At 56.8% G+C, this 26,165-nt stretch overlaps 2 protein-coding genes across 7 annotated transcripts in view; one reads left to right on the forward strand and one right to left on the reverse strand.

Annotated features, from left to right (window-relative positions):
- The window catches only part of TNXB (tenascin XB), a 56,077-nt gene extending 35,366 nt beyond the window's left edge, over positions 1-20,711 (forward strand). For all 4 annotated transcript variants that reach the window (XM_069563477.1, XM_069563478.1, XM_069563480.1 and 1 more), the window contains 26 exons: positions 190-510; positions 635-979; positions 1,336-1,713; positions 2,070-2,417; positions 4,497-4,793; positions 6,319-6,651; positions 7,012-7,359; positions 9,222-9,551; positions 11,295-11,618; positions 12,003-12,458; positions 13,064-13,351; positions 13,709-13,987; positions 15,193-15,480; positions 16,467-16,790; positions 17,109-17,444; positions 17,698-17,820; positions 17,934-18,071; positions 18,282-18,401; positions 18,508-18,651; positions 18,759-18,889; positions 19,002-19,134; positions 19,228-19,379; positions 19,473-19,569; positions 19,661-19,822; positions 19,906-20,069; positions 20,420-20,711. In XM_069563477.1, coding sequence (XP_069419578.1) covers positions 190-510; positions 635-979; positions 1,336-1,713; positions 2,070-2,417; positions 4,497-4,793; positions 6,319-6,651; positions 7,012-7,359; positions 9,222-9,551; positions 11,295-11,618; positions 12,003-12,458; positions 13,064-13,351; positions 13,709-13,987; positions 15,193-15,480; positions 16,467-16,790; positions 17,109-17,444; positions 17,698-17,820; positions 17,934-18,071; positions 18,282-18,401; positions 18,508-18,651; positions 18,759-18,889; positions 19,002-19,134; positions 19,228-19,379; positions 19,473-19,569; positions 19,661-19,822; positions 19,906-20,069; positions 20,420-20,521 — 6,461 coding nt within the window. In that variant the 3' untranslated portion in view covers positions 20,522-20,711. The remainder of the gene's footprint in view (positions 1-189; positions 511-634; positions 980-1,335; positions 1,714-2,069; positions 2,418-4,496; positions 4,794-6,318; positions 6,652-7,011; positions 7,360-9,221; positions 9,552-11,294; positions 11,619-12,002; positions 12,459-13,063; positions 13,352-13,708; positions 13,988-15,192; positions 15,481-16,466; positions 16,791-17,108; positions 17,445-17,697; positions 17,821-17,933; positions 18,072-18,281; positions 18,402-18,507; positions 18,652-18,758; positions 18,890-19,001; positions 19,135-19,227; positions 19,380-19,472; positions 19,570-19,660; positions 19,823-19,905; positions 20,070-20,419) is intronic.
- Positions 20,219-23,817, reverse strand: CYP21A2 (cytochrome P450 family 21 subfamily A member 2). Of its 3 annotated transcripts, XM_069563485.1 has the most exons (11): positions 23,507-23,817; positions 23,317-23,406; positions 23,055-23,209; positions 22,739-22,834; positions 22,517-22,618; positions 22,328-22,414; positions 21,963-22,163; positions 21,312-21,490; positions 21,128-21,231; positions 20,814-21,028; positions 20,219-20,280 (listed from the first exon to the last, which is right to left on the reverse strand). In XM_069563485.1, exons 1-11 carry the CDS (start codon positions 23,709-23,711, stop codon positions 20,275-20,277), a joined length of 1,440 nt encoding a protein of 479 aa, XP_069419586.1. In that variant the 5' UTR covers positions 23,712-23,817; the 3' UTR covers positions 20,219-20,274. The 3 variants fall into 3 exon arrangements, with proteins under 3 accessions (XP_069419586.1, XP_069419587.1, XP_069419585.1); XM_069563486.1 differs by lacking the exon at positions 23,317-23,406; XM_069563484.1 differs by lacking the exon at positions 20,219-20,280 and having other exon boundaries at positions 20,665-21,028; positions 23,507-23,766.
- Positions 23,818-26,165: the final 2,348 nt, after the last annotated feature.

The following is a 26,165-nucleotide window of genomic DNA, read 5'->3' on the forward strand; positions in this document are numbered from 1 at the left end:
CATACAGTACATAGTTTTTTGTGTGTTTTTCCTGAACTTAGCACGATGCTTTTGAAGTTCGTCTCTGGGTATCAGTAGTTGGTCCTTTTTATTACTGATCTCTTGTCCTTTCCTCCTTCCCTCCATCCATCCTCTTGGAGAGTCTTGGTGCAGCCACAGACCACTCACCCCTCTCTACCTGTCTCTCAGAACCAGCTCCCAGGGAAGAAATCGAAGCAGAGCCTGCAACCTTTAGTCCTCCAGCATCTGAGCCCCGTCTGGGGGAGGTGACTCTGGAGGAGGCCACCCCACACAGCCTGCACCTCTCCTGGACGGCAACTGAGGGAGAATTTGACTCCTTCAAGGTCCAATACACAGACGAGGATGGGCAACTTCAAGAAGTTAATGTAGAGAGCAACCGGCATGACATCACCATCTCTGACCTGGAATCTGACCACAGATATCTGGTGAGCCTGTACGGTTTCCACGACGGGCAACGTGTTGGTCCTGCCCACATCGAGGCCGTGACAGGTGAGCAAAAGAGCTCTGCCCACTCAGCTTCCTTCCAGGGGGCCGTGAGGGCCCAGAGGAGGCCGAGGCCCCACGGCCTCTGGGCCCTTCTCTCAGGCCCTGTTCTCTCCATGTCTGTGTTCAGCCCCAAGAGAGGAGGATGATGAACCTTCAGAATCTCTCTCTACCACCCAAACCCCGTCCACCGCGGTCCCTGAGCCTCCCATCAAGCCCCGCCTGGGGGAGCTGGCGGTGACAGACGCCACCCCCGACTCCCTGAGCCTCTCCTGGACCATCCCCGAGGGCCAGTTCGACCACTTCCTGATCCAGTACAAGAACGGGGACGGGCAACCCAAGGCAGTGAGGGTCCCTGGGGATGAGGACGAGGTCACCATCTCGGGCCTGGAGCCAGACTACAAGTACAAGATGAACCTGTACGGCTTCCATGACCGCCAGCGCGTGGGCCCCCTCTCTGTCATCGGGGTGACCAGTGAGTGCACAGTGGAAGCCCCAGGATGGGACCTAGTGGGGAGATCACCCCCTCAGGTGATGGGGGAGTCGGGTATGGGAGGGCCCTCTCCTCGAGGCTGAGTCGTGGTGACCTTTGTGTGTCCTCCTGGGCAGAGAAGGGCCTCCGTGAGCCATGCTGGTGGTGGCCCTGGTCCCCACAGCTGACCCCAGAGACTCCGGGCATGTCTGTGAGGTGTGGACCAAGCAGGACCACCAGCCTCCTTAGGCTTCTCTGAACTGACCTCAGGGCCTGGAGTTGAAGCCAAGGCTTAGGAGGAGAACCAAGAACGTTTCCTGGGGACCCTGACTCACCCTCTCTGTGTCCCTTCTTCTCAGCTGCAGAAGAGGAGACCCCCAGCCCCACAGAGATGGAGGAGACCCCCAGCCCCACAGAGATGGAGGAAACCCCCAGTCCCACAGAACCCAGCACAGAGGCCCCGGAGCCCCCCAAGGAGCCCCTCCTGGAGGAGCTAATGGTGACAGGATCCTCCCCGGACTCGCTGAGCCTCTCCTGGACCGTCCCCCAGGGCCACTTTGACTCCTTCACTGTCCAGTACAAGAATGGGGACGGGCAGCCGAAGGTGGTGAGGGTGCCAGGGCATGACAATGGGGTCACCATCTCGGGCCTGGAGCCAGACCACAAGTACAAGATGAACCTGTACGGCTTCCATGACCGCCAGCGTGTGGGCCCCGTCTCTGTCATCGGGGTGACCAGTGAGTGGATGGTGGAAGCCCCAGGATGGGACCTAGTGGGAGGATCACCCCCTCAGGTGATGGGGGAGTGGGGTGTGGGAGGCCCCTCTCCTCGAGCCTGAGCCATGGTGACCTTTGTGTGTCCTCCTGGGCAGAGAAGGGCCTCCGTGAGCCATGCTGGTGGTGGCCCTGGTCCCCACAGCTGACCCCAGAGACTCCGGGCATGTCTGTGAGGTGTGGACCAAGCAGGACCACCAGCCTCCTTAGGCTTCTCTGAACTGACCTCAGGGTCCCCAGTGGGGACCATGACTTAGGAGGAGATCCAAGGACATCTCCTGGGGACCCTGACTCACCCTCTGTGTATCCTTTCTTCTCAGCTACAGAGGAGGAGACCCCCAGCCCCACAGAGGTGGAGGAGACCCCCAGCCCCACGGAACCCAGCACAGAGGCCCCAGAGACCCCTGAGGAGCCCCTCCTGGGGGAACTGACGGTGACGGGATCCTCCCCAGACTCGCTGAGCCTCTCCTGGACTGTCCCCCAGGGCCACTTCAACTCCTTCACCGTCCAGTACAAGGGCAGGGACGGGCCCCAGGTGGTGCGTGTCGGGGGCGAGGAGACTGAGGTGACCGTTGGGGGCCTGGAGCCCGGACGCAAGTACAAGATGAACCTGTACGGCCTGCACGGGGGGCGGCGCGTGGGCCCCACGTCCACCGTGGGCGTGACCGGTGAGTGAGGGTGGGGCTTGGGATGAGGTCTCAGGAAAGGTCTCATAGTAGAGCCTCTCGAGTGTCTTCCACTGAAGACCCTAAAACCCCCAAATCTCTAGTTCATTCCTTATCCATTCAGTACTTCAGAAGTGATCTAGGGGCAGGAAGAGGGAGTCCCAGGGAAGTGCTTGCCCTTGAGAGGCTTTTGGGGACTGAGGCCTCCAAGCTTCATGACCTGTCTGTGGCTCTCTGCCTTGCACAGAAACTCTGAAAAGAACTCTTGGGGTGTTGGGACAAATGCCATGAAATAGTAAATCTCGACAAGTATTTATTATATAAAATTTCAGACATATACCCAAAGGGAAAGAATAACATAATGAATTCCTATGTGTCAATCACCCTGCTTCAACCGAAAAGTACCTCTTGGTCAGTCTAGCTCATCCAGACCCCATCACACTTCCCACCCTCCTCAACTAGAAAATCATCTTTCTTCTTTTTTTTTTTTAATGTATTTTATTTTTGGCAGTGGTGGGTCTTCACTGCTACACACAGGTTTTGTCTAGTTGTGGTGAGCAAGGGCTACTCTTTGTTGTGGTACAGGGGCTTCTTGTTGCAGCGGCTTCTCTTGTTGCAGAGCTCAGGCTGTAGGTGCCGTGGGATTCAGTAGTTATGACTGGAAGGCTCTAGAGTGCAGGGGCAGTAATTGTGGCGCAAGAAGTTCATTGCTCTGCGGCATGTGGGATCTTCCCGGAGCAGGGATTGAACCCATGTCCCCTGTGTGGGCAGGCAGATTCTTAACCACTAGGAAGTCCTAGAATGTTTTCTTTATTAACAGCTTCATTGAGGTATACTTTACACACCATAGAATTCACCTGTTTTAAGCACATAGCTTATCAATTTTAGTGTATTTACAGAGTTGTACAACCATCATCACTGCTGCTACTGCTAAGTCACTTCAGTCGTGTCCAACTCTGTGCAACCCCATGGACTGCAGCCTGCCAGGCTCCTCCGCCCATGGGATTTTCCAGGCAAGAGTACTGGAGTGGGGTGCCATTGCCTTCTCCGACCATGATCACTATCTATTAATAATTTTGGAACTTTTCCACCACATTGAGATGAAATCTGGTGTCCAGACCCATTTTCACGCCCATTTCCGATCCCCACAAATCTACTTTCTGCCTCTGTAGATTTGCTTTTTCCGGACACATCATATAACTGGAATCACACAATACCTACTCTTTCATGTCTGACTTCTTTTACCACATTTTAACACGTTTTTGTGGTTGATCTGTGTTGTAGCATGCAGCAGTACTTCATTCCTTTATAGTCAAGTAATACTCCATTGTATGGATACACTGCTGTAATATTTTAAAACGTATACTATACACTCTTTACTTCATCATTACATATTTAAGTGTACTGCTCTTTTCAAAAAGACCACTTAAAAGTAACCATGACACAGTGATTGCGCCTTTAAAAACCAGATATTCTGGTATTACTAGTTTCCTGATTCCCTGGTGGCTCAGATGGTAAAGAATCCACCTACAGTGCAGAAGATCTAGGTTCGATCCCTGGGTTAGGAAGACCCCCTGGAGGAGGGCATGGCAACCTACTCCAGTATTGTTGCCTGGAGAATCCACACGGACAGAGGAGCCTGGCAGGCTGCATCACAGTCCATGGGGTCACAAAGAGTTGAACACGACTGAGCACTCACCTTCCTGATGGTGTCCTAATTGTTCTTTTGCAATTTTTTTTGCTGGAATCAGATCCAGTTAAGAAAGATAGGCTGCAATTGGGAGAACTGGGATTTTTAATAGGGTGGGCAGGAAAGGCCCTAGAGAGAAGTTGACGTTTGAATGAAGACTTAAAGGAGGTGTGAACATGAGCCATGCAGACATCTGGGGAAAGAACATTCAGGCATCGAGGCAAGAGGCCACTTGGCACATTGGATGGACCATAAGGAGGCCACAAAGAGACTGTGATGGCCATAGGTACAGCTGGATCTGCAGTTAGGCCCACAGAACTGGCCCACTTTCTGGCCTGAACCCAGGAGAGCAGGGCCTCAGCAGGGACAATTCCGTTTGCCTCTCTCCCCAGCCCCAGAAGAGGAGACCCCTGCTAGCCCTCCTTTGAAGCCACAGCTGGGGGAGCTGACTGTGACAGACGCCACCCCCGACTCCCTGAGCCTCTCCTGGACCGTCCCTGAGGGCCAGTTCGACCACTTCTTAGTCCAATACAAGAATGGGGACGGGCAGCCCAAGGCGGTGAGGGTGCCCGGGGACGAGGACGGGGTCACCATCTCGGGCCTGGAGCCAGACCACAAGTACAAGATGAATCTGTACGGCTTCCACGATCGCCAGCGCGTGGGCCCCATCTTCACTGTCGGCTTAACTGGTGAGTGTGCAGTAGGACACTGGCCCCGAGCTGGGCTCAGTTTCCCTTTAACTGCCAGTACTCATGTTTTTCTCCCGCTGCTCTTGAGCCTGAGCCTCCCAAGCTCCTGGGAGGGGTTCTGTGCCTGTCTTCACTCCAAGCCTTAGTGTCACTTTAGCTGTCTCACCCTTTACACTTTTTGAGTCCTTGAAGAGGGAAGATACCAAGGAAATAATAGACTCAGGCAGACCTGAGGCTGGCCTATTCTCGGCCCCTCAGAGCTGTGTGACTTCGAGAGAGTCACTCAGCCTCTCTGTGCCTCGCTTTCGGCATCCTTGCAGAAAGAATACCCTACCTGTCTGGCAGCGTGGGCGTGGCTTGGCTCACCCACAGTGTTTGGTAACTACGGCTCCTCCTCTTGAGAAAGAAAATTAGTTACTAAAAACCCTTGGGTGAATTCTCATAATTATTATTGATTTCACTGGGTAAAATTGTATTTGATACTGATACACATGGATTCTATGTCAACACGGAACCCTGCTATCATGGATACTGTTACTTCAGTGGTTAACACTAGTCATGCTGGCTTAGTGGCTAAGTTGTGTCCTGCTCTTGTGATCCCATGGGCTGGAGCCCACCAGGCTCCTCTGTCCATGGGATTCTCCAGGTGAGAATACTGGAGTGGGTTGCCATTTCCTTCTCCAGAGGAAGATTCCTGATCTAGGAATCGAACCCAGCTCTCCTGCATCGCAGGCAGATCCTTTACTGACTGAACTATGAGGGAAGCCCTGATATTAGTCATATGTGCAACTAAACAAGATATTTTCTCTTCATTAATTACTCCTTGTCTTGGCAGTTGGTTGCTTTTGTTAAGTTCGTTTATAGCTATTACCTGCAACATGCTTAAAACCTGGTTCCCAAACACAATGGAGATCTGAAACACGATGATTTTATAATTCAGCTATTAAGCCAGAATAAAACTCTATGCAGAACAGGAAAGACAAAAGAAATCTGTGGGTGTGACGGGTCGTCCCTGCCATAAACTGGCAAGAGAATTAATACGAGGTCCCCAAGCAACCCAAATGCAAAGATGATCTGATTTCCTGTGGTCTCATCTCTGCTGTCAACTGTGGAATCTAAATTAGATTCTCAAGTACTCAGAAAAGCCTTCTAAACCAGAAGAGGTATTAAAGGAAAATACTTAGGAACCTGAGCACAGGCACCTCCTGACGCGACGTGTCTGCTAGACGTGGTGCTGTTACAAAGCATGAGTCCTGGCCCACTAAGTGAACTCGCTCAGCAGCTCCTGCAGGTTCCATGCTGCACGTGCTGAGGTCAGCGGCATCACACCGTACCATCTTGACATCTCCGCAGTGTGTGCCCTGCCCCTGGAAGCTGAACATGTAAACTGGGGAAATGAAGTCTTAACCCTGGGGCACTGGCGTCCCAGCTTCAGGGCCCTGGTGTGTCGGAGAAATCCCAGAATCCATCCTGTTAGGAGGGAGCTCAGGAAGCATGCCACTATTCTCTTTGTCTCCTGATCCAGCCTCAGAAAAAGACCAAGAAATGACCCCAGCCTCAACAGACCTGCCCACTGTAGCTCCTGAACCTCCTATCAAGCCCCGCCTGGGGGAGGTAACCGTGACGGACGCCACCCCCGACTCCCTGAGCCTCTCCTGGACCGTCCCCGAGGGCCAATTCGACCACTTCCTGATCCAGTACAAGAATGGGGACGGGCAGCCCAAGGCAGTGAGGGTGCCCGGGGACGAGGACGGGGTCACCATCTCCGGCCTGGAGCCAGACCAAAAGTACAAGATGAACCTGTACGGCTTCCATGACCGCCAGCGTGTGGGCCCCATCTCTGTCATCGGGGTGACCAGTGAGTGGACGGTGGAAGCCCCAGGATGGGACCTAGTGGGGAGATCACCCCCTCAGGTGATGGGGGAGTGGGGTGCGGGAGGCCCCCCCTCCTCGAGGCTGAGCCGAGGTGACCTTTGTGTGTCCTCCTGGGCAGAGAAGGGCTTCTGTGAGCCATGCTGGTGGTGGCCCTGGTCCCCACAGCTGACCCCAGAGACTCCGGGCATGTCTGTGAGGTGTGGACCAAGCAGGACCACCCAGCCCCAAGGACCAGCTCCTCTGAACTGACTTCAGGGCCCGGAGTCAAAGCCAAGGCTTAGGAGGAGACTAAGGATGTCTCCTGGGGACCCTGCCTCACCCTCTGTGTGTCCCTCCTTCTCAGCTGCAGAGGAAGAGACCCCCAGCCCCACAGAGGTGGAGGAGACCCCCAGCCCCACAGAACCCAGCACAGAGGCCCCGGAGCCCCCCGAGGAGCCCCTCCTGGGGGAGCTGACGGTGACAGGATCCTCCCCGGACTCGCTGAGCCTCTCCTGGACCGTCCCCCAGGGCCACTTCGACTCCTTCACCGTCCAGTACAAGGGCAGGGACGGGCCCCAGGTGGTGCGTGTCAAGGGCGAGGAGACTGAGGTGACCGTTGGGGGCCTGGAGCCCGGACGCAAGTACAAGATGAACCTGTATGGCCTGCACGGGGGGCGGCGCATGGGCCCCGCGTCCACCGTGGGCGTGACCGGTGAGTGAGGGCAGGGCTCAGGGGTCTCCAGGGTGGAAAAACCTTTTCCTCATGGTGACCTGGTTGACTGTTCTGTTATTTCACCAGACCTTGAACCCCTTTTATGCTGTTCCTCCACGGCCCTGGACCGTGACCCGTGTGTAGCGGTCTGGCCATTGTCAATCCACAGCCTCATTGTCCACAGTAGCATGACCTCTTCTGATGGTCAGTCACTGGCTGCCTCGAAGGGTGAAATGTGTCAGGCTCAGACCAAGCTTGACTTCACTAGAATTTTCTTTTCTTTCCATCTTAATCACAAATCACAGCACTCTTTGTTACAGGGGGAAAAAAAAGAATGAAAGAAACAACCCAACATCTAACCACACTGAGATGATTAAGTAATTAGACAACAATCTGTAAAATGACCAATTATGGCATCATTGAAACGTTTAAACATAAGACAATTACTTTATACTTTACAATGAAATAAGAGTTTACAATGTTTGTAAGGAGGCTAATCAAAACCACTTGAAAATAACTTGCATAGTAAGACAACTGGAAGGAAACATCCCGCGGGATGCACGACTTGTGGGACACAATAGAATATTTTTCCCATTTTGCTTTTATTTTTCCCATTGTGCTTTTCCCCCCATTTTGTTCTGTTCTGTGTCATTTACATCTTCTGAAGTGACAAGCAGTTTTTTTTTTTATAATCAGGAAAATTTTTTTTCAATACATCGTCTCCTCTTTTGTATTCCTTCCATCTTTTCCGTTCATCATTCTTGCAATTTATTTCATTGATGATTATGAAAAAGTTACAATTTCTAGTCTTTAATAAATGAAGAAAAAAAATCCCCAAGGGGAATTAAATTCCCCACTTGTAGTCAGGGTGGCTTTTCTAAGTCACTGTCAGCTGGAGTCTTATGCCTGGTGACACTATGTCACCAGGGTTCCTCTGCACGTGGGAGAACCCAGCTCCCGAGAGTCCATCTTTTGTGGGGTGAGTCAACTGTCTCTGTGAGGTTCACTCTCCCCTCCTGAAGACACTTCAGACAGAGGGCCCCCTATCATGCAAAGCACAAGCATATGCAAAAAGCACAGAGGGACCCATGTCCCTACTCCACATCCACCACCGGACTACTAATTTTTATAATCCAGAGTTTCTTTTTAAGTCTGTATTTTTCTCTGAAAAGCATAGAGCAACATGATGGAAAATTTGGAAAGGAGGGGAAACAATCTCTCATCGGACCACTTTCTGACCCAAGAACCACCATTCATAACAATGTGTGTAACACTTTGTGGTTTCCATGCCTGCATGTTTTCAGGTTGCAGAGTGGTCATGTAATTCTTGGCTCTTAACTTCTTTTGTACCTAAGTTACACTTAGAGCTTTTATCCTGCGGCTACACAACCGTCATTAATCATCATTTTAATGGTCATTTGATGCTTCATGGTGAAAGTGCCATAACAAAATTAATCTTCTTCTGTGGTTCCTTTGGAGTCCTGACACATCTTGCTGTCATGAATAATCCCAAACTCCCGTGATACAACTTTTCCTGCTTTTTAATAATTTTCTTAGGATAGCTGCCCAGAAATGAGATTATTGGTTCAAAGGAAATGAGCAGTATTTTGGCTCCCGATATGCATGTCCGAATTGCCTTCTGAAGGTTCATGGTGCCTGCCAGCCAGTATGTCACGGGGTCGGGCATGTCTCGGTCTCCCCTGCATGGAGTCACCGAATGCTGCACCCAGAGGCTGCGTGAGCCTCCAGGCCTGCAGCTTGAGGAGTGTTTCACTGGATGTTTCGCTGGTTGTCTCTGTTGATATCAGCAGACATCAAAGCAAGTCGCCATCTAAGCCTCTGCCCCCAATCTGTTTTCTCAGACCCTCGGGAGGTTGTGGAAGAGACCCCCAGCCCCACGGAGCCCAGCACAGAGGCCCCAGAGCCCCCCGAGGAGCCCCTCCTGGGGGAGCTGACGGTGACGGGATCCTCCCCAGACTCGCTGAGCCTCTCCTGGACTGTCCCCCAGGGCCACTTCGACTCCTTCACTGTCCAGTACAAGGGCAGGGACGGGCCTCAGGTGGTGCGTGTTGGGGGTGAGCAGACTGAGGTGACCGTTGGGGGCTTGGAGCCCGGACGCAAGTACAAGATGAACCTGTATGGCCTGCACGGGGGGCAGCGCATGGGCCCCGTGTCCACCGTGGGCGTGACCGGTGAGTGAGGGTAGGGAGTGAGGTGGGGAGCGTGGGGTGCAGGATGGGGAGGATGGGTCCTGGAAGAGTTTCCCTTTATTCCCATCTTAATGAAAATATAAATATTCTCAGCAGCGTGTCTTTTCCAGAACATCAGATGGTCGAGGCTTCTTGTTAAAAGGCAGATTCAGATTTGGCAGGTTTGGGCTGGGGCTGGACACACTGGATTTCTAAAGTCCTTCCGGATGCTGATGCTGTTGGTCCAGGGACCACGCTCTGCTAAAGCTCCTCACAAAGCAATTGGACACTTCCTTAGATTCTATCAGACAGAATCGTGCTTGCATGCCTGAGTCCTCACAGGAGCTCAGGCAAGCTCGGCCTCTATGTAGTTGACTGGAGGCTGTGGCAGAAGGCAGGAGTGTGCTCAGAATTTAGTGTCTTGACTGAAACGCCCCCTAGCCGCACAGTTTGGGTGTAAACAGACTTGTGACACCAGTGGTTCAAGAAAGATGTGGGTGGCCCGAGATAAGCACTGAGGAAGTTCACTGAGGTAAACCTCGAACGTGGCAGAGAAACCAGTTCTTATCCTACGGTGCTCACAGACAGGCTGTGGACCAGCAAAGGGGAACGTGTAGGTGACAGGAAGCCCCACGGCCAGGCCAAAACTGGGCAGTGAGGCCAACACCAGCCTGCCTGCCCACGGGTGTCCACGGGTTCCCACCGGACAGCTGAGACTTGACAACCAGCAGGCTTTATCTTGGTGACACTTACAGACAGGATGGAGGGTCTCAGTACTAAGAACATCATGGCACAAGAGAGGATTTTGTACAAAATTCTTGGAGTGGGAGAGAGAGTCTTGAGATGGGGGTAGAGAGGTTGGGGCTGCTCAGGAAGCCAGGAATTTCTCTCCCAGAATAGAGAGGACTGCTTCACAGTTTTCTGCCAAGACTGAGACCCTCAGATGTGCTTTTAAAGACTCATTCTGGCTCCCTGTGAAGAACAGGTGGAGGCGGGAGGCAGAGAGAGGCATAGGGAGGTGGTAACCCAGGTGACAGGTAAGGGCATCCCAGACAGGGTGGTGGGGCTGCAGGTGTGGGGAGTGAGAAGATGCAGGAGGGACTCCAGAGAGAGAATCGGACAGAGAGAGAACTCCAGAGAGAGAATCTGAGTCTTACGGCAGCTGGTGCGTGCTAAGTCGCTGCAGTCGCGTCTGAGCCCTCCAGGCTCCTCTGTCCCTGGGACTCTCCATGCAGGAATACTGGAGTGGGTTGCCATGCCTCCTCCAGGGGGTCTTCCTGACCCAGGAGTTGAACCCGCATCTCTTAGTCTCCTGCATTGGCAGGTGGGCTAGCACCACCTGGGAAGACAGCAGATGGCAACAGGAACAGATCCAAGAAGACTCCAGGTTTCTGATTAGAGAAGGGGGATGGGGCTTCTGAGCTGCTTGAGGGCCACGACATGAGCCAAAAGGAGTTAAGATGCTGTGAGACCACAGTGGAGGGAGGCCCAGAGCACAGTGGCCATGTGGGCCTGCGTGTGAGGAAGGGTGCTGGTAGGTATGGGTGAGAGCAGGGCAGATGAGGCTACAGTGCCAGGAAGGCCAACATTAAAGGGACCAGAAAGAAAGAGTCAAGAGAAAGAGGAGTTAGAGCTCCTGTGGATAGACATGTCCTGTACCTTATTATTTTATTTTTGCAATATACCCCTTTATATGCTGAACTGAGGACTGAGGAGACCTCACCTGTCCTGTATGTCTCTGTGCAGCTCCGGACTATGAGGCCGTGACCACCCAAACCCCCTCCACCGCGATCCCTGAACCTCCCACCAAGCCCCACCTGGGGGAGGTGACCGTGACGGATGCCACCCCTGACTCCCTGAGCCTCTCCTGGACCGTCCCCGAGGGCCAGTTCGACCACTTCCTGATCCAGTACAAGAACGGGGACGGGCAGCCCAAGGCAGTGAGGGTGCCCGGGGACGAGGACAGGGTCACCATCTCGGGCCTGGAGCCAGACCACAAGTACAAGATGAACCTGTACGGCTTCCATGACCGCCAGCGTGTGGGCCCCGTCTCTGTCATCGGGGTGACCAGTGAGTGGACGGTGAAAGCCCCAGGATGGGACCTAGTGGGAGGATCACCTTCTCAGGTGAAGGGGGAGTGGAGTGTGGGAGGCCCCTCTCCTCGAGGCTGAGCCATGGTGCTCTTTGTACCTCCCCTGGGCTCCCTGAGGACTAGTGCATCCTGTTGGGCAGAGAAGGGCCTCCGTGAGCCATGCTGGTGGTGGTCCTGGTCCCCACAGCTGACCCCAGAGACTCCAGGCATGTCTGTGAGGTGTGGACCAAGCAGGACCACCAGCCTCCTTAGGCTTCTCTGAACTGACCTCAGGGTCCCCAGTGGGGACCACGGCTTAGGAGGAGACCCAAGGACATCTCCTGGGGACCCTGACTCACCCTCTGTGTATCCTTTCTTCTCAGCTACAGAGGAAGAGACCCCCAGCTCCACAGAGATGGAGGAGACCCCCAGCCCCACAGAGATGGAGGAGACCCCCAGCCCCACAGAGGTGGAGGAGACCCCCAGCTCCACAGAGGTGGAGGAGACCCCCAGCTCCACAGAGATGGAGGAGACCCCCAGCCCCACAGAACCCAGCACAGAGGCCCCAGAGCCCCCCGAGGAGCCCCTCCTGGGGGAACTGACGGTGACGGGATCCTCCCCGGACTCGCTGAGCCTCTCCTGGACCATCCCCCAGGGCCACTTCGACTCCTTCACCGTCCAGTACAAGGGCAGGGACGGGCCCCAGGTGGTGCGTGTCGGGGGCGAGGAGACTGAGGTGACCGTTGGGGGCCTGGAGCCTGGACGCAAGTACAAGATGAACCTGTATGGCCTGCACGGGGGGCGGCGCGTGGGCCCCACGTCCACCGTGGGCGTGACCGGTGAGTAGGAGAGCGAGCCCCGAGCCCTAGGTTTCCCTCTGCTGCCCTCGTGTTTCCCTCTTTGGGACATCAGCACTGCTCGCAAATGAGGCCTGTTCTCTTTCCTCATGTGGCGCTGAGGATCTCACCCCAACCTCGAATTGCGTGAGGATTGATGGACGGTGTGCTCGGGGTCAGCACGGCAGGTAGCCTCTGCCCCACATGTTTCAGCTTCCTTCCTTCCTTCATGATCTGGACCCTCAGACCTGCTCAGGTGTTCATGTGTGGCTTAGCCTCCCCGACCAAGCATTCTAGTGGCTTGGCGCACAGATGGAGAACCAGGTTCTCTAGGTTGAATCCTGCTCTGAAGGTACTCATTTTGCAAATGTTTCTTAACCTCTCTGCACCACGGATGCCCACACAACGAGGGTGCCAAGGATAAAAACACCTACTTCAGCGGCTGTGCAAGGATTAAATGCACTATTTGCGAACTACCTACAGCAGTGCCTGGGACACACGAAGCAGTTAAGATTTGCTGCAAATGGTCATTTCACAGCCAGGGAGCAGCGCCCCCTCTCTGGCCCAGGGTCCTGTCGTTGACCACAGCATCCTCTGCTCTGTTCCAGCCTCCCTGACTACAGAGCGCCCCCTGGCACCCCGCCTAGGGGAGCTGGCGGTGGCAGCCGTGACCTCGGACACAGCGCGTCTCTCATGGACGGTGGAGCAGGGGCCCTTTGACGCCTTCCTGGTCCAGTACAAGGATGTGCAGGGGCAGCCCCAGGCAGTACCCGTGGCTGGAGACCTCCGAGAGGTCACAGTTTCGAGTCTGGCCCCCGGCCGCAAGTACAAGTTCCTCCTGTTCGGACTCCGGGATGAGAAACGACACGGCCCAGTCTCTGCAGACGCAAAGACTCGTGAGTGAGGGCTGGAGGCCGCCTTTGCCCTGTAGCCACCTGACCAGCCTCCACTCCCTTGTGGAATTTCACATTTCCATGCTCCACACCCCAGACTCATTTATTTACCGGGTTCAGTGAAATCCGAGTCCTGAGTACCCAGTTACCCTCTCATTCCCATCCTACTCCTCCTGTATCCCCAGGGACACTTGTTTTCTTCCCTGGCTCCTTTTTAATCCCAACTCCTCTGCCTCCCCTCTTCCTGACCTGTGACCTTGTCACCCCCTCCCAGCACCCAGAGCCAGCACCTACACCCTAGCACCCTAAGGAGGCTGCCTGTTTCATTTCTGTCACATTCCATGCACCTCTCTTGTCCAGTCCCAGACACGAAACCTGCTCCCCACCTGGGGGAGCTGACAGTAATGGATGTGACCCCGGACTCCGTGGGCCTCTCCTGGACAGTCCCTGAGGGTGAATTCGACTCCTTCGTGGTCCAGTACAAGGACAGGGACGGGCAGCCCCGCGTGGTGCCTGTGGCCGCCGACCAGCGCAAGGTCACCGTCCCCGGCCTGGAGCCCAGTAGGAAATACAAGTTCCTGCTCTATGGGCTGGTAGGCAGGAAACGACTGGGCCCCATCTCCACTGAAGGCAGCACAGGTGAGCCCCAGGTCCCCCCCGCCCGCAGCCTTTTCCAGAGTTGTCTTTCATCTGGGCCCCCAGAGCTGGCCCTGGGGATTTCGACATGGCAATCATAACACCAAAAGCAAATATTTATTGAGCCCCTACTGAATGCCAGGCAGTGTTCTAAGCATTTATTTCCTTCAGTCTCTTATTGGCAATATAATAAAAAGAACTCAGACTTTGGAGCCAAGCAGACCTGTATTCAGTTTCTGATTGCCAGCTATGTGGGCTTGGACAGGCCACTTCTTCTCCTTGTGCCTCAGTTTCCAGACCTGCATAATGGTTATGAATAATATCTAACGGGGCTCAGTAAATGTTCACATCCTCCTCCCTCTATTCCAGTTCTATGGCAAGAGGTGGAAAATATGGGAGGGTTTGGCTGCAGAAAGACCATGGAAAAATCTAGTGTCTTGTGACCATGACTCAGCCCCTTGAGGAAGGGGTGGAGGTGGGTCACTGACCCTTACCCCACCTCTAGGACCATGAGTCAGCCTGGCCAGACAAGAATGGGGCACATGGCCAGTTAGGGCCTGGGGGTCTCAGACTCCGTAATTATCTTCCCCAAACCCTCACTGTGGAGACTTGCCCACCTAGACAAGTCCCTTTTGTGCTCCACTCTGCCCTTTGCCCTCTCGGCTCTGCCCCTGGCTTCTCCCCCTGCCCCGCCCGGCCACCCTGCTCTAGTGGAGTTAGTGCTGACTGGAAGCAGGTGGCAAGGAGAGCCCAGGCTGATGGCAAGGCAGGGGGAGGTTATGGCCAGCGATGGGAGCCCAGGAGCTTGGCTGGCTGGCTGCCCGGGCCAGCTCTGACTGTTTGGGGGCGTCTCCCTGACAACCTAGACATCCTCTGGGCGCCTTTCTCAGCTCTGGCCACATTCCCGGCTCTGGGGGCCAGGGGTCAAGGGAAACTGAGTTCCTTCCTGTAACCCCAGCCTGCCCTCTCTCATGAGGTGATCTTTTCTGCATTTACTGTGCCCTCATCACAGAGGGGAGGCAGTGGGGGCCAGAAGTTTGGGCAGTGGCCCCCAGAGGAGGAAACTGGGCTCCTTTGGAAGGGCAGGGCTGGGACAGACTATCTCCCCAAGTTACGGGAGGACCCTCCCTCCTCCCAGAAGTTGCCAGGGCTGAGATAAAGGCACCTCTTATTTAAGGGTTTCTCCCCCTCCCCCATTCTCCCCACAGCCCCCCTGGAGAAGGAACAACAGCCCCCACCCCGCCTGGGGGAGCTGACAGTGACGGATGAGACCCCAAACTCCCTGCGCCTCTCATGGACGGTGGCCCAGGGCCCCTTTGACTCCTTCGTGGTCCAGTACAGGGGCACAGATGGGCAGCCCCGGATGGTGCCTGTGGCCACAGACCAGAGGGAGTTCACCGTAGAGGGCCTGGAGCCCGGCAGGAAATACAAGTTTTTGCTCTACGGGCTCCTCAGAGGACAGCGCCTGGGCCCCGCCTCTGTCCTGGGAATGACAGGTGAGCAGGAGGCCATGCTGCTTGGTCCCTGCAAACTGGCCTGAGTGCGTGTCCCCAGGCCTCTGTGCTGCAGGTCAGGCAGGAGTGGTCAAGGTGGAGGCGCAAGGGGCTCAGGAGGAAGAGCCTTGGAACAGTGATCGAGGGATCCGTCAAAAGCAGAGCCAAGACAAGCAGAAAGACAAAGCCCTGGCAAGGGTCCCTAACCTCCCGCCTCCCCTCCCCATCCCCCACCCCCAGCCCCACAGCTGCCAGCTGCTCCCTATCACCCTACTGGGTCATCTCTTACCTCCCGGCAGCAGCGGCAAACCCCCTCCCATGGATGAGTCAGGAGCATTTTCTCAAGTGGAAAATTACTGGAAAACAAGGCAGGCAAGGAGCATAGAGAGCAATAGGAGTGACTGCACTGATGCAGATCCCCTTCCAGGCTTCCTAATATCATGCCCACATCAGCCTGGCTAGTGGGAGTTACTCTCCAAGCTCTCCTGCCAGTTCCATCCTCAGGCCTTCTCAGCAGGGAGGTCCGTGTGCCCTGAGCTCAGGGAGGGACTGAGTGAGTCCTGCCTCAGGCCATGGCTCAGGCCGCCCTGGGGGTTGGGGAGGGAGCAGGGCCCCTAGATGCAGACATCTAGAGCGGGGCACGCTGAGACCTCGGGGCAGAGAAGGAGAAAACAAGCGAAGGATTCAGGCAGCACAGAGAGGCCATGGGGCAACTGGGCTGGCGCTCAGAGTGGCCCGGGTGGGTGGGGTCTGCTGCACCCCTGAGACCAGGGTCTCAGCAGGGGTGCACAGATTCAAGAGAAGGAAGCTGCTAGGATAGCCTGCGTCCCTGTCTTCTCTCCACTTGGCTGCTGTGGCCAGGATGGAAAGGTGCCCCCCCTCAGCCTCAGCCCTGACCCTCTCTGTCCCTGGAAGGTGAGATGGAGTGGGAGGGCCCCTCTGCACCCCCCGCCCTGCACTCAGCTTCTCCCTGGGCTTCTCCCACACAGCCCCAGAAGAGGACACACCAGCGCCCTGGCGTGCAGCCACGGAAGCCCCCAAGCCCCCTGAAGGGCCCCGCCTAGGGATGCTGGCAGTGAGGGATGTGTCCCCGGACTCCCTGCGCCTCTCCTGGAGCGTGGTCCAGGGCCCCTTTGACTCCTTCGTGGTCCAGTATCAGGACACAGATGGGCAGCCCCAGGCCTTGCTCGTGGGGGGCGACCAGAACAAGGTCCTCGTGTCAGGCCTGGAGCCCAGCACCTCCTACGAGTTCTTCCTCTATGGCCTCCACGAAGGGAAGCGCTTGGGGCCCGTCTCAGCTGAGGGCACCACAGGTACTGCCCGGAGAGGGACTGGCCTCCTGGCCTTGGCTGCCTCTAGTCTGGGACTGGGAAGGCAAAAGGGGGTGCCCAGAAGTGGTGCCCACGGGGAAAGAACATGAGGAGGGCGCCATGGAGGGAGGAAGAGGTGCTCCAGCAGGCCTTGGCCCTACACACGTGTTGTCATTATGGGTCTGACCTGTCATTATGGGTGGCAGCCCCTCGTTAGCCCCATTTTACAGAAAGGAAATGAGGGCCAGGAAGGGACCTGCCGCAGGGCACCTAGCTGGTATACTTCTGTCTCCAAACCCTTCTCTCCCACCCACTCTGCAGGGCCAGTTCCTGCGGGTCAGACGCCCGGAGAGCCCGGGCCCAGGCTGTCTCACCTGTCGGTGACTGATGTGACCACGAGTTCACTGCGGCTCAACTGGGAGGCCCCACCCGAGGCCTTTGACTCCTTCCTGCTCCGCTTCGGAGTCCCATCTCCAAGCACCCTGGAACCACAGCTACGTCCCCTGCTGCAGCGGGAGCTGACGGTGCCAGGGACACGGCGCTCAGCTGTGCTTCGGGACCTGCATCCAGGGACCCTGTACACCCTTACATTGTACGGGCTGCGCGGGCCCCACAAGGCCGACAGCATCCAGGGCACAGCCCGGACCCTCAGCCCAGGTGAGGCTCCATCCTGGGCACATAGGCGCCCTGCCCCAAAGTGGGGGTTCCACTAGGGTGGAACCTAGTGCCACAGCCAGAGCGGGAGTCGGTGAGTGGTGGAGGGCTTGGAGTCTGCACAGCAGCTTCCATTACTAGGTCCAGAGAAAAGGGGGGTGGTGATGAGCATGTCTGGAGGCTGTGGGGCCCCGGGAGAAGGAGCCTCCCCACCCCATGCCCTCGTCATCATTCCTTCGCACATCCCTCCCATCAGTTCTGGAGAGCCCCCGTGACCTCCAATTCAGCGAAATCAGGGAGACCTCAGCCAGGGTCAGCTGGACACCCCCAACATCCAGGGTGGACGGTTTCAAAGTTTCCTACCAACTGGCAGATGGAGGTAATACCCTTCAGCCTGTGTCCTTGCCCTATTCCCCCTGCACCCGGCCCACCCCGTCATTCCTCCTTGCCTCCCTGGCCGCCCCCACCTCCCAGCCCACTGTGTGTTTCCAGGGGAGCCACAGAGTGTGCAGGTGGATGGCCGGACCCAGAAACTCGAGGGGCTGATCCCAGGAGCTCAATATGAGGTGACTGTGGTCTCCGTCCGTGGCTTTGAGGAAAGTGAGCCTCTCACGGGCTTCCTGACCACAGGTGAGCAGGACTGGGACCCTGGGCAGGAAGTAGGGGGAGAAAATGAGGGCACTGGTGGGAGTTGAATGGGGAAGGGGAGGAGAATGGGGGTGTTGGAGGCTCCGATGGCAGACAAGAGGTGCAGCGGAGTTTGGGAAGGTGACAGGTGGGGAGAGCAGCCAGGACCAGCTCTAAGCGCCGCCCCCCCACCCCCCTGCGCTTTTCTCGCAGTTCCTGATGGCCCCACCCAGCTGCGGGCACTGAACCTGACTGATGAATCTGCCCTGCTGCACTGGAAGCCCCCCCAGACCCCGGTGGATACCTATGACGTCAAGGTCACAGCCCTAGGGGGTGAGTGAGGCTGGTTGAGGCCTCTGGGGGGATACTTGTTCAGAGAGGGGGAGCAGAGGGCAGGCTGGGCTCCAGCAGGGCAGCGCTGATACCGGCCCCCTCCCAGCCCCTTCCCTCCAGGCCTCAGCCCCTGGGAGCGCCGTGGACTACCCCCTGCAGGGTCTGGTGACCCACACCAACTACACAGCAACCTTGCGTGGCCTTCGGGGCCCCAACTTCACCTCCCCAGCCAGCATCACCTTCACCACAGGTGTGGTCCGTGAAGTGCATGGGACGGGGCGGTGGCGGGGGCGGGTGGGGAGGAGCAAGAGAGCTAGGAAGGGCCTCATCTCCATCTTCTCTTCCTCCCGCTCTCAGGGTTGGAGGCACCCCAGGACTTGGAGGCCAAGGAAGTGACCCCCCGCACAGCCCTGCTCACTTGGACAGCGCCCGAAGTCTCCCCAACTGGTTACCTGCTCAGCTTCAACACCCCAGGGGGACAGACCCAGGTGCCCCAAGCCCTGCTTCTCAGGCTAGCTCCTTCCCTGGGTTCCGGTCCAGAGGCTTCTGGGGGTGGGTGCCACCTCCCTCTCCCCTGACCACCCCTTGTCTGTTCCGCAGGAGATTGTGCTCCCAGGAGGGGTCACCTCTCACCAGCTCCGCGGCCTCTTTCCCTCCACCCCCTACAGCACCTGGCTCCGGGCCATGTGGGGTGACAGCTTCACTCCCCCCGTGACCACTTCCTTCACCACTGGTACTTGGGCCCTGGGACCTGAGTCTGGGGGATGCTTGGGTAGTGGGGGTCTAGGATCTGGATAAAGAACTGGCCCCTCACTGCTCTCCCCAGGTGGACTGCGGATCCCCTTCCCCCGGGACTGTGGGGAGGAGATGCAGAACGGGGTCAGCACATCAAGGACCACCACCATCTTCCTCAATGGCAACCGCGAGCGACCTCTGAACGTGTTTTGCGACATGGAGACCGATGGGGGTGGCTGGCTGGTGCGTGGCGGTCAGAAGCCCATGGGGTCTGTATCAGGAGGGGTTGCCAGGCCCGGGAGGCACAGGCTGATGGTACCGCCACCTACTTTCCAGGTATTCCAGCGCCGCATGGATGGAAAAACGGACTTCTGGAGGGACTGGGAGGACTACGCCCATGGTTTTGGGAACATCTCTGGGGAGTTCTGGCTGGGTGAGTGTCTCACAGGGATTGGGGGACCAGGAAAGGGATTGGGGCCCTGTGGACTCACACTGCCCCACGAGCACAAACTCCCCACCCACAGGCAATGAGGCCCTGCATAGCCTGACCAGAGCCGGCGACTACTCCTTGCGCGTGGACCTGCGGGCTGGGGACGAGGCCGTGTTTGCCCAGTACGACTCCTTCCAAGTGGACTCGGCTGAGGAGTACTACCGCCTCCACCTGGAAGGCTACCATGGCACCGCAGGTGAGGGCTCAGGCTGGGGGGCGGGCAGGGGGAGCCAGGAGAGGAGAGGAGAGGACCTCACTGCTCCCTCCACGCCCTGCCAGGGGACTCCATGAGCTACCACAGCGGCAGCGTCTTCTCTGCCCGGGACCGAGACCCCAACAACTTGCTCATCTCCTGTGCCGTCTCTTACCGAGGGGCCTGGTGGTACAGGAACTGCCACTATGCCAACCTCAACGGGCTTTATGGGAGCACAGTGGACCACCAGGTGAGAGGTCTGGGGGGCCGCACCAAGCTGGGGGTGCTTGGGGCTCCGCCTGCCTGGGTGTCTGTGACACACTGTGATAGGTTATTGAATGGCTCAGCGCTTCAGGGCTCTCGCATGTGAAATGGAACAATAATGCCAATCTCACCGAGTTATCTTGAGGAGGAGATGATTTATTGGATGTAAAGGGACGGCTCACGATTCTGCTTCAGTCCTTTGCAGTTGAGGATTTAAAAGGAAAAGGGGAGACAGGGAGAATGGCTGATTGATTTCTGGAACCATCTCCCCAGAGGGGAGGGCAGGCGGGAGCTGAACGGCTGACACTGACTCTCTCCCAACAACCCCCTTCCCAGGGAGTGAGCTGGTACTACTGGAAGGGCTTCGATTTCTCAGTGCCCTTCACGGAAATGAAGCTGAGACCAAGAAACTACCGGCCCCCGGGCAGGGGAGGCTGAGCCGCCGCTCACCCCTCCAGCGCCCCACCATGACTGCCGAGCACTGAGGGGTTGCGCCTAGAGAAGAGCCAGGGGCCACCTTGACCATCCAGCCACCAGCGGAAGCCTTCTCCACCCGCGATCTCACAGCACCATGTTTACAGGGGGGAGGGCAAGGGTTTGCACGGGAGCAATAAAAGGAGACACCGAGGCACGTGACTGGTCGAGTCCTCCCCTCCCCACTCCTCCCCCATCACTGGGCACTGGTGCTCTCCCAGGCCCCGGCCTCCACTCCCCGGGGCTGCAGCTGCACCTGGAAAGGCTGGACCTTGAGGTTGACGCCGCAGTAGGGATCCGGCTGCAGCGACGGCAGGGCGCCCCCGGGCGGCGGCAGCAGAGTGAAGGCCTGCAGCAGTCGCAGGAGCACCACGAAGAGCTCCAGGCGCGCCAGCGACTCGCCCAGGCACACGCGCGCCCCGCAGCCAAACGCCAGCGCGCTGGTGTTCGCGCCCGGCTCCAGGAAGCGGTCTGAGGTCGGAAGTACCGATCAGGGTCTCAGGGGCCGCCGGCCTCCGGACCCCGCTGCACCACCACCCCCCGACCGCGGGCACCCGCCCCACCACGCACCCGGCCGGAACTCGTGCGGCTGCTCCCAGACGGTCTCATCCAGGTGGGCACCTTGGAGGTTGGGGATAACGACCATGCCCTCAGGGATGTCGTAGCCGAAGATGCTGAGGGTTAGGGTTAAGTTAGAGGCCCGCCGAGGCCCCGCTGGGGCCTTGGCCGTTCATCCCTAGGCCTCCGGAGTCACCTGCTAGGCCGCGTGGTGCGGTGAGGCAAGGCCAGGGGCACGACCGGCCGCAGGCGCAGCACCTCCGCGATGGTGGCGTTGAGCAGAGGAAGCCGAGCACGGTCCTTGTAAGTGACTCCGGAGCACGAGGCTCCGGGGCCCAGCTCTCGATCCAACTCCTCCTGAAGGCGGCGCTGAATCTGGGAAATGGAGCCCCAATCCTGGCACTGGCCAGCCCCCAGCTGCCAACCTCCACCATGTGTGTCTCTATGTGTGTGTGTGTGTGAGTCCCTCAGTCATGTCCCACTCTTTGCAAACCCGTGGACTGTAACCCTCTAGACTACTCTGCCCATGGAATTCTCCAGGCAAGAGTACTAGAATGGGTTGCCATTCCCTTCTTCAGGGCATCTTCCCGAGCCAGGGGTCGAACCTAGGTCTCCTGCATTGCAGCAGATTATTTACCATCTAAGCCACTAGGGAAGCCCAAACTTCCACCATTCCCTGGAGGAACTCACAAGAGACTTTGTGCCAAGTACGAGAACCCATGCCAACCCCACTGACACACGCAGTGCTATCCCCCACAACACAGCCTGCATTGCCATCAGTGAGCTAGGTTCCCAACACCCTGGCCAGACTGCCAGGAAGGATCCCTTGGCCTCCTCCAGGGCATACCTCGGGGTGGTGAAGTAGGAAGGCCACCGCCCAGGAGAGGGTGCTGGCCGTGGTTTCAGTGCCCCCGATGAAAAGGTCCACCACAGACATGTGCACGTGTCCTTCCAGGAGCTGTCCCGGGCCCTCTTCTACTCTTTGCCTCCCTACCCCCTGGAGCATGTAGTCCATCATATCCCTCCACTGGCCGGCCACCATGCTCTCCTGGGGAGGGGAGGAGGAGCCGGCCTGAGTGCCTGGCTTGGGGAGAGTGTTTAGAGGATGCCTTGGGTCCAGGACTGCAGGGATGGCCCAGAAGCTGCCTGGCTCTGGGCAGTAGCGTCACTGCTGCCGGCCGAGGAGGAGCCCAGTCCCCGCGCGGTTCCCACCTTGTGGCGCCTCAGCTGCTTCTCCACCATGTGGTCCCTGTTCTCTATGGCCTTCTTCAGCCTCCAGAGCCCAGGGTTGGGGAAGAACTGGGGCAGAGAGTGAGAAGGTGTGGCTGCTGGCAAGGAAGCCTGTTCCCCATCCCCACCCTTTCTCCCAAAACCAGGCGTGTCGGGGCTGTGCCTCCTCACCCTGAGAAAAGGAACCATGTCCAAAATCTGGATGGACCAGTGGTCCCAGGTCTTCATCAAGTCCTGAACACAGTCGTGAAAGGCATGTACTAAGGTGTCCTCCTGCCCCAAAAGGAGGAAATCCTTTCAGTGCAGAACGAGGAGAGGATCAGAGAGGGGTTGCAGGGGGCGGGGGGGGGGGGGGGGCAGGGCAGGCATAGGGGAGGGCAAGAGAGCTTTGACCTTGTCTCCAAAAGTGAGGTAACAGATGATGCTGCAAGTGAGGAGAGAGAATTCCTTCTGGATGGTCACGGGGGCACCGGCCTGGACTCTCATGCGCTGAAGAGAAAGAGCATGAACTAAATAGGGACCTGGGACATCCCTGGTGGTCGAGAGGCTAAATTCTCTGCTCCTAATGCAGGGGGCCCTGGTTCGATCCTTGGGGAGGGAACTAGATGCCACATGCTTCGGGTAATATAAGTAAAAAAAAATAAATAAAAAGAGGGCCTTCCAGGAGGGGTGAAGCTGACCTGGGCTGACTGTGGGAGTCCAGGCTCACCTCACAAAACTCCTGGGTCAGCTGCTCCACCCAGGGTTCCATGGAGCTGCGGGTGCCCAGCAGCAAGGCTGAGCGGGTGAGTTTCTTGTGGGCCTTCCAGAGCAGAGAGTAGTCCCCCAGAGAGATGTCCTGGCAGCGCTGAGACACCAGCTTGTCTGCGAGTAGGGGTTGGGGGTGGGAGGGTCGACTTGACCAAGGAAGCCACGGGCCTGACCTCCCCTGCCTCCCAAAGCCCTGCTTCTCCCCTCAAGCAACCTCTTACAGGATGGTATTTGGGGTCTGCCGGCAAAGTCCACCCACTTCCTGATCATAGCCTCCTCGATGGTCCTCTTGGAGTTTAGCACCACCACCTCTGGCGGCGGGGGGAGTGGTAGGAAAGGCAGGAAGTCAGCAGGAGAGCACACCCCCAACCCTCCTCACTGCTGTGGGCCAGGAAGGAAGCAGACCCTCACCTTGCAGCCCAAGGCGAAGCCTGTAGACAGGCCCGAGTTTCTGAGTCAGGCTCAGCAGATGGATGGGGAGGTTGGGCTGCAGCAGGTGCAGGAAGCCGGGGACCAGAGGTGGGAGGTGGAGGTTTCTGAGCTTCCACCGGCCCCACAGCAGGTGAGCGCCGGCTAGCAGGGTGAGCAGCAGCAGCAGCAGCCCTGCAAGGACCATGGCTGGAGACCCAGGCAGAGGCCCCGGCCCCACCACTTATAGCTCTCCACACCTCCAGCCACCTGGCTACTCGGGCTGTTTGAAGCCTCCCTCCACTCCTTCCCTCAGGTCCTTGCCCACTGTCCCGCCCACAAAACAGTGCATTCCTGGAATGGCATCCATCCTCTTGGCCTTGGAAAATCCAATATCAAAGAGCAGGCCTTTTCCCATTCATCTATCAAGAAGAAAGGAAAGGAAATACAACCCTGACCTTCTTCAACAGCCAGAATCAGCTTTCTGTCAACTGTTCAGGAAAACATGTCCATGAGCCCTCTCCCACTCCCACCCCACCCCCACCGCCACCTTGGACCAGCTTCCTGCCACGGGGTTTGTCTCAGAGAGAAGAATGACAACCCACGCCTAATATGCCTCCCAGATGGCCTTTGAAGCACAAAATGAGACGAGAATGATGTGGGTTTTTTTTCTTTTAACTTACAACAGGGGAACCACATGTCCTGATTGGCTTGTGTTATCCCGGATTATGCCTATAGTCCAAGTGTCATCAATAATGGTGCTTCTTTTTATTCTCAAAACTTGAACAAGAAAAATTAAATGTTTCCCCGGTTTGGAGCTCTTACCCTGTACCTGACGCTCTTTGGTTGCAAGGAAAAGAGACCCACTTGAGCTAGTTTGAGCCAAAAGTAAGAATTGTTCCACGAATACAGGGATATCTCACAGAATCCAAGAGCAGGCAAGTAGAAGGGACCTACTTGGCCTTGCTGAGCCAGGGACTGTGAACTAAAGAGCCCTAGAGACACGGCTGCTTCCTCACTCTTCGATCCTGCTCTCACTTGTCTGCTATTCCTGGCTGCACTGCGCCTGTATTGCCACGCCTGGGTTTCTCTAGTTGCGGCGAGCAGAGGGCACTCTCTAGCTGTGATACTCGGGCTTCTCTTGTTGTGAGGCGCAGGCTCTAGGCATGTGGGCTTCAGTAGTTGAGGCTCGGGGGCTCTAGAACTCAGGTCAGTCGTTGGGGCCCACAGGCCTGGCTGGTTCACAGCATGTGTGATCTTCCCAGACCAGGGATCCAACCCGTTTTTTTCATTGGCAGGTGGATTCCTAACCACTGGACCACCAGGGAAGCCCCTCCCTCCTCTTGGTCTACAGTCCCCTCCTCCCACTCTGCAGTCAGGCTGCTTGTGCTCCCAGGCGCAGGCGGCACAGAACTGCTGCCGGGGTTAGACTCCACAGAATACGGGTCTAGCCCCAGGACAAGAGGGCTTTCATGGCATGATCAAACATGCCCCCCGTCGATTCCCACGTCCTCAGGAAGCAACTTGAGAGCCACAGCTGGGATCAGAGGCCCAGCCCTCTTCAGGGAGCTGTTGCTATGAGGGGTGGGGTCCCAGTGGACTAAGTAGGGCTACCAGTGGCCACTGTTGCAGGTGAGGGGGCAGTTGAAGGACTTGCAGGAGAGGTCATGCTAAAGAGGGGTGGCAGGACTCGGTGGGAGGCTGGGGCACCTAGGAGGTGGGGTGAGGGCTTAGAGCTGACCTGAGTCCACACATCCCCCAATACCCCATCCTTTCTCTGCCAGCTGACCTCAGAGCTTTAATCAGAGCAAGACTCTGCCACCAGAGAGCCTGGGTCGAGATCCCAGCTGTGGTGCCAACTAGCCTAAAGAGTTCACTCCTGGGGGTCCTGATGGGAGAGGCTCAGCTCAGCCTGGACCCAGGCCCAGGACTGGGAGGAAGAAAACTTGGGATTTCTGGTATTGGGCAGCAACAGCCAGCCCCTTCCTCATAGTTGACCTCAGGCCCTAGATCATGTCTTGCCACAACTATAGCTGAATGTTTGATTCTCATACGTGGCTTCATGCCACCACGATGCTGACCAGATTTCAGGGGAGATCTGATGGGCAGTGACCAGTCCATGTGGACAATAGCACTAAGAAGCCTCTGAAACACTGAGGAAGGTCAGAACGCTTTTGTAAAAAAAATTATTAACTTATTTGGATATACATGGTCTTAGTTGCAGCTTTGGGAATCTTAGATCTGCAGTTGCAACATGCGGGATTTTTCTTTTTTTTTTTTTTAGTTGAGGCTTTTATTTGTGGCATGTGGGAATTAGTTCCCTGACCAGGGATCAAACCTGGATCCCTTGCATTGGTAGTGCAGAGTCATAGCCACTGGGCCACCAGGGAATTCCCAGGTCAGAACTACTCAAAGTTTCATGGAATGGAGAGTGACCTGGACTGCTGACCTGCCTGTGAACACCACTTCGTAACGGACACCATGTACCTTGCCAACCCCATCTCTTCCATACCACCTCCAAATCCTAATTCCAAACAGGATAAATGATATGCAGTGCCCCCAAAAGTGCTGTCCTGCCCCCAGCCTTGGGGCCTTTTATGTTCTTTCTTCTGCCTCAAATACCCTCATCTACTCCTACTCCCTTTGCTTGACTTTTCAGCCT

This window comes from Ovis canadensis, chromosome 20 (genome assembly GCF_042477335.2).
Source record: "Ovis canadensis isolate MfBH-ARS-UI-01 breed Bighorn chromosome 20, ARS-UI_OviCan_v2, whole genome shotgun sequence".
In the NCBI taxonomy this organism is placed as follows: domain Eukaryota; kingdom Metazoa; phylum Chordata; class Mammalia; order Artiodactyla; family Bovidae; genus Ovis; species Ovis canadensis.

Bases quoted from the DNA above. Each gene is read 5' to 3' on its own strand.
- CYP21A2 (XM_069563484.1), bottom strand. From the start codon at position 23,711: ATGGTCCTTGCAGGGCTGCTGCTGCTGCTGCTCACCCTGCTAGCCGGC. The intron at 22,835-23,054 runs GTGAGCCTGGAC...CTTTCTCTTCAG, and splicing joins TGACCCAGGAGTTTTGTGAG to CGCATGAGAGTCCAGGCCGG. The intron at 21,491-21,962 runs GTATGCCCTGGA...TCCATTTCCCAG, and splicing joins TCCTACTTCACCACCCCGAG to ATTCAGCGCCGCCTTCAGGA.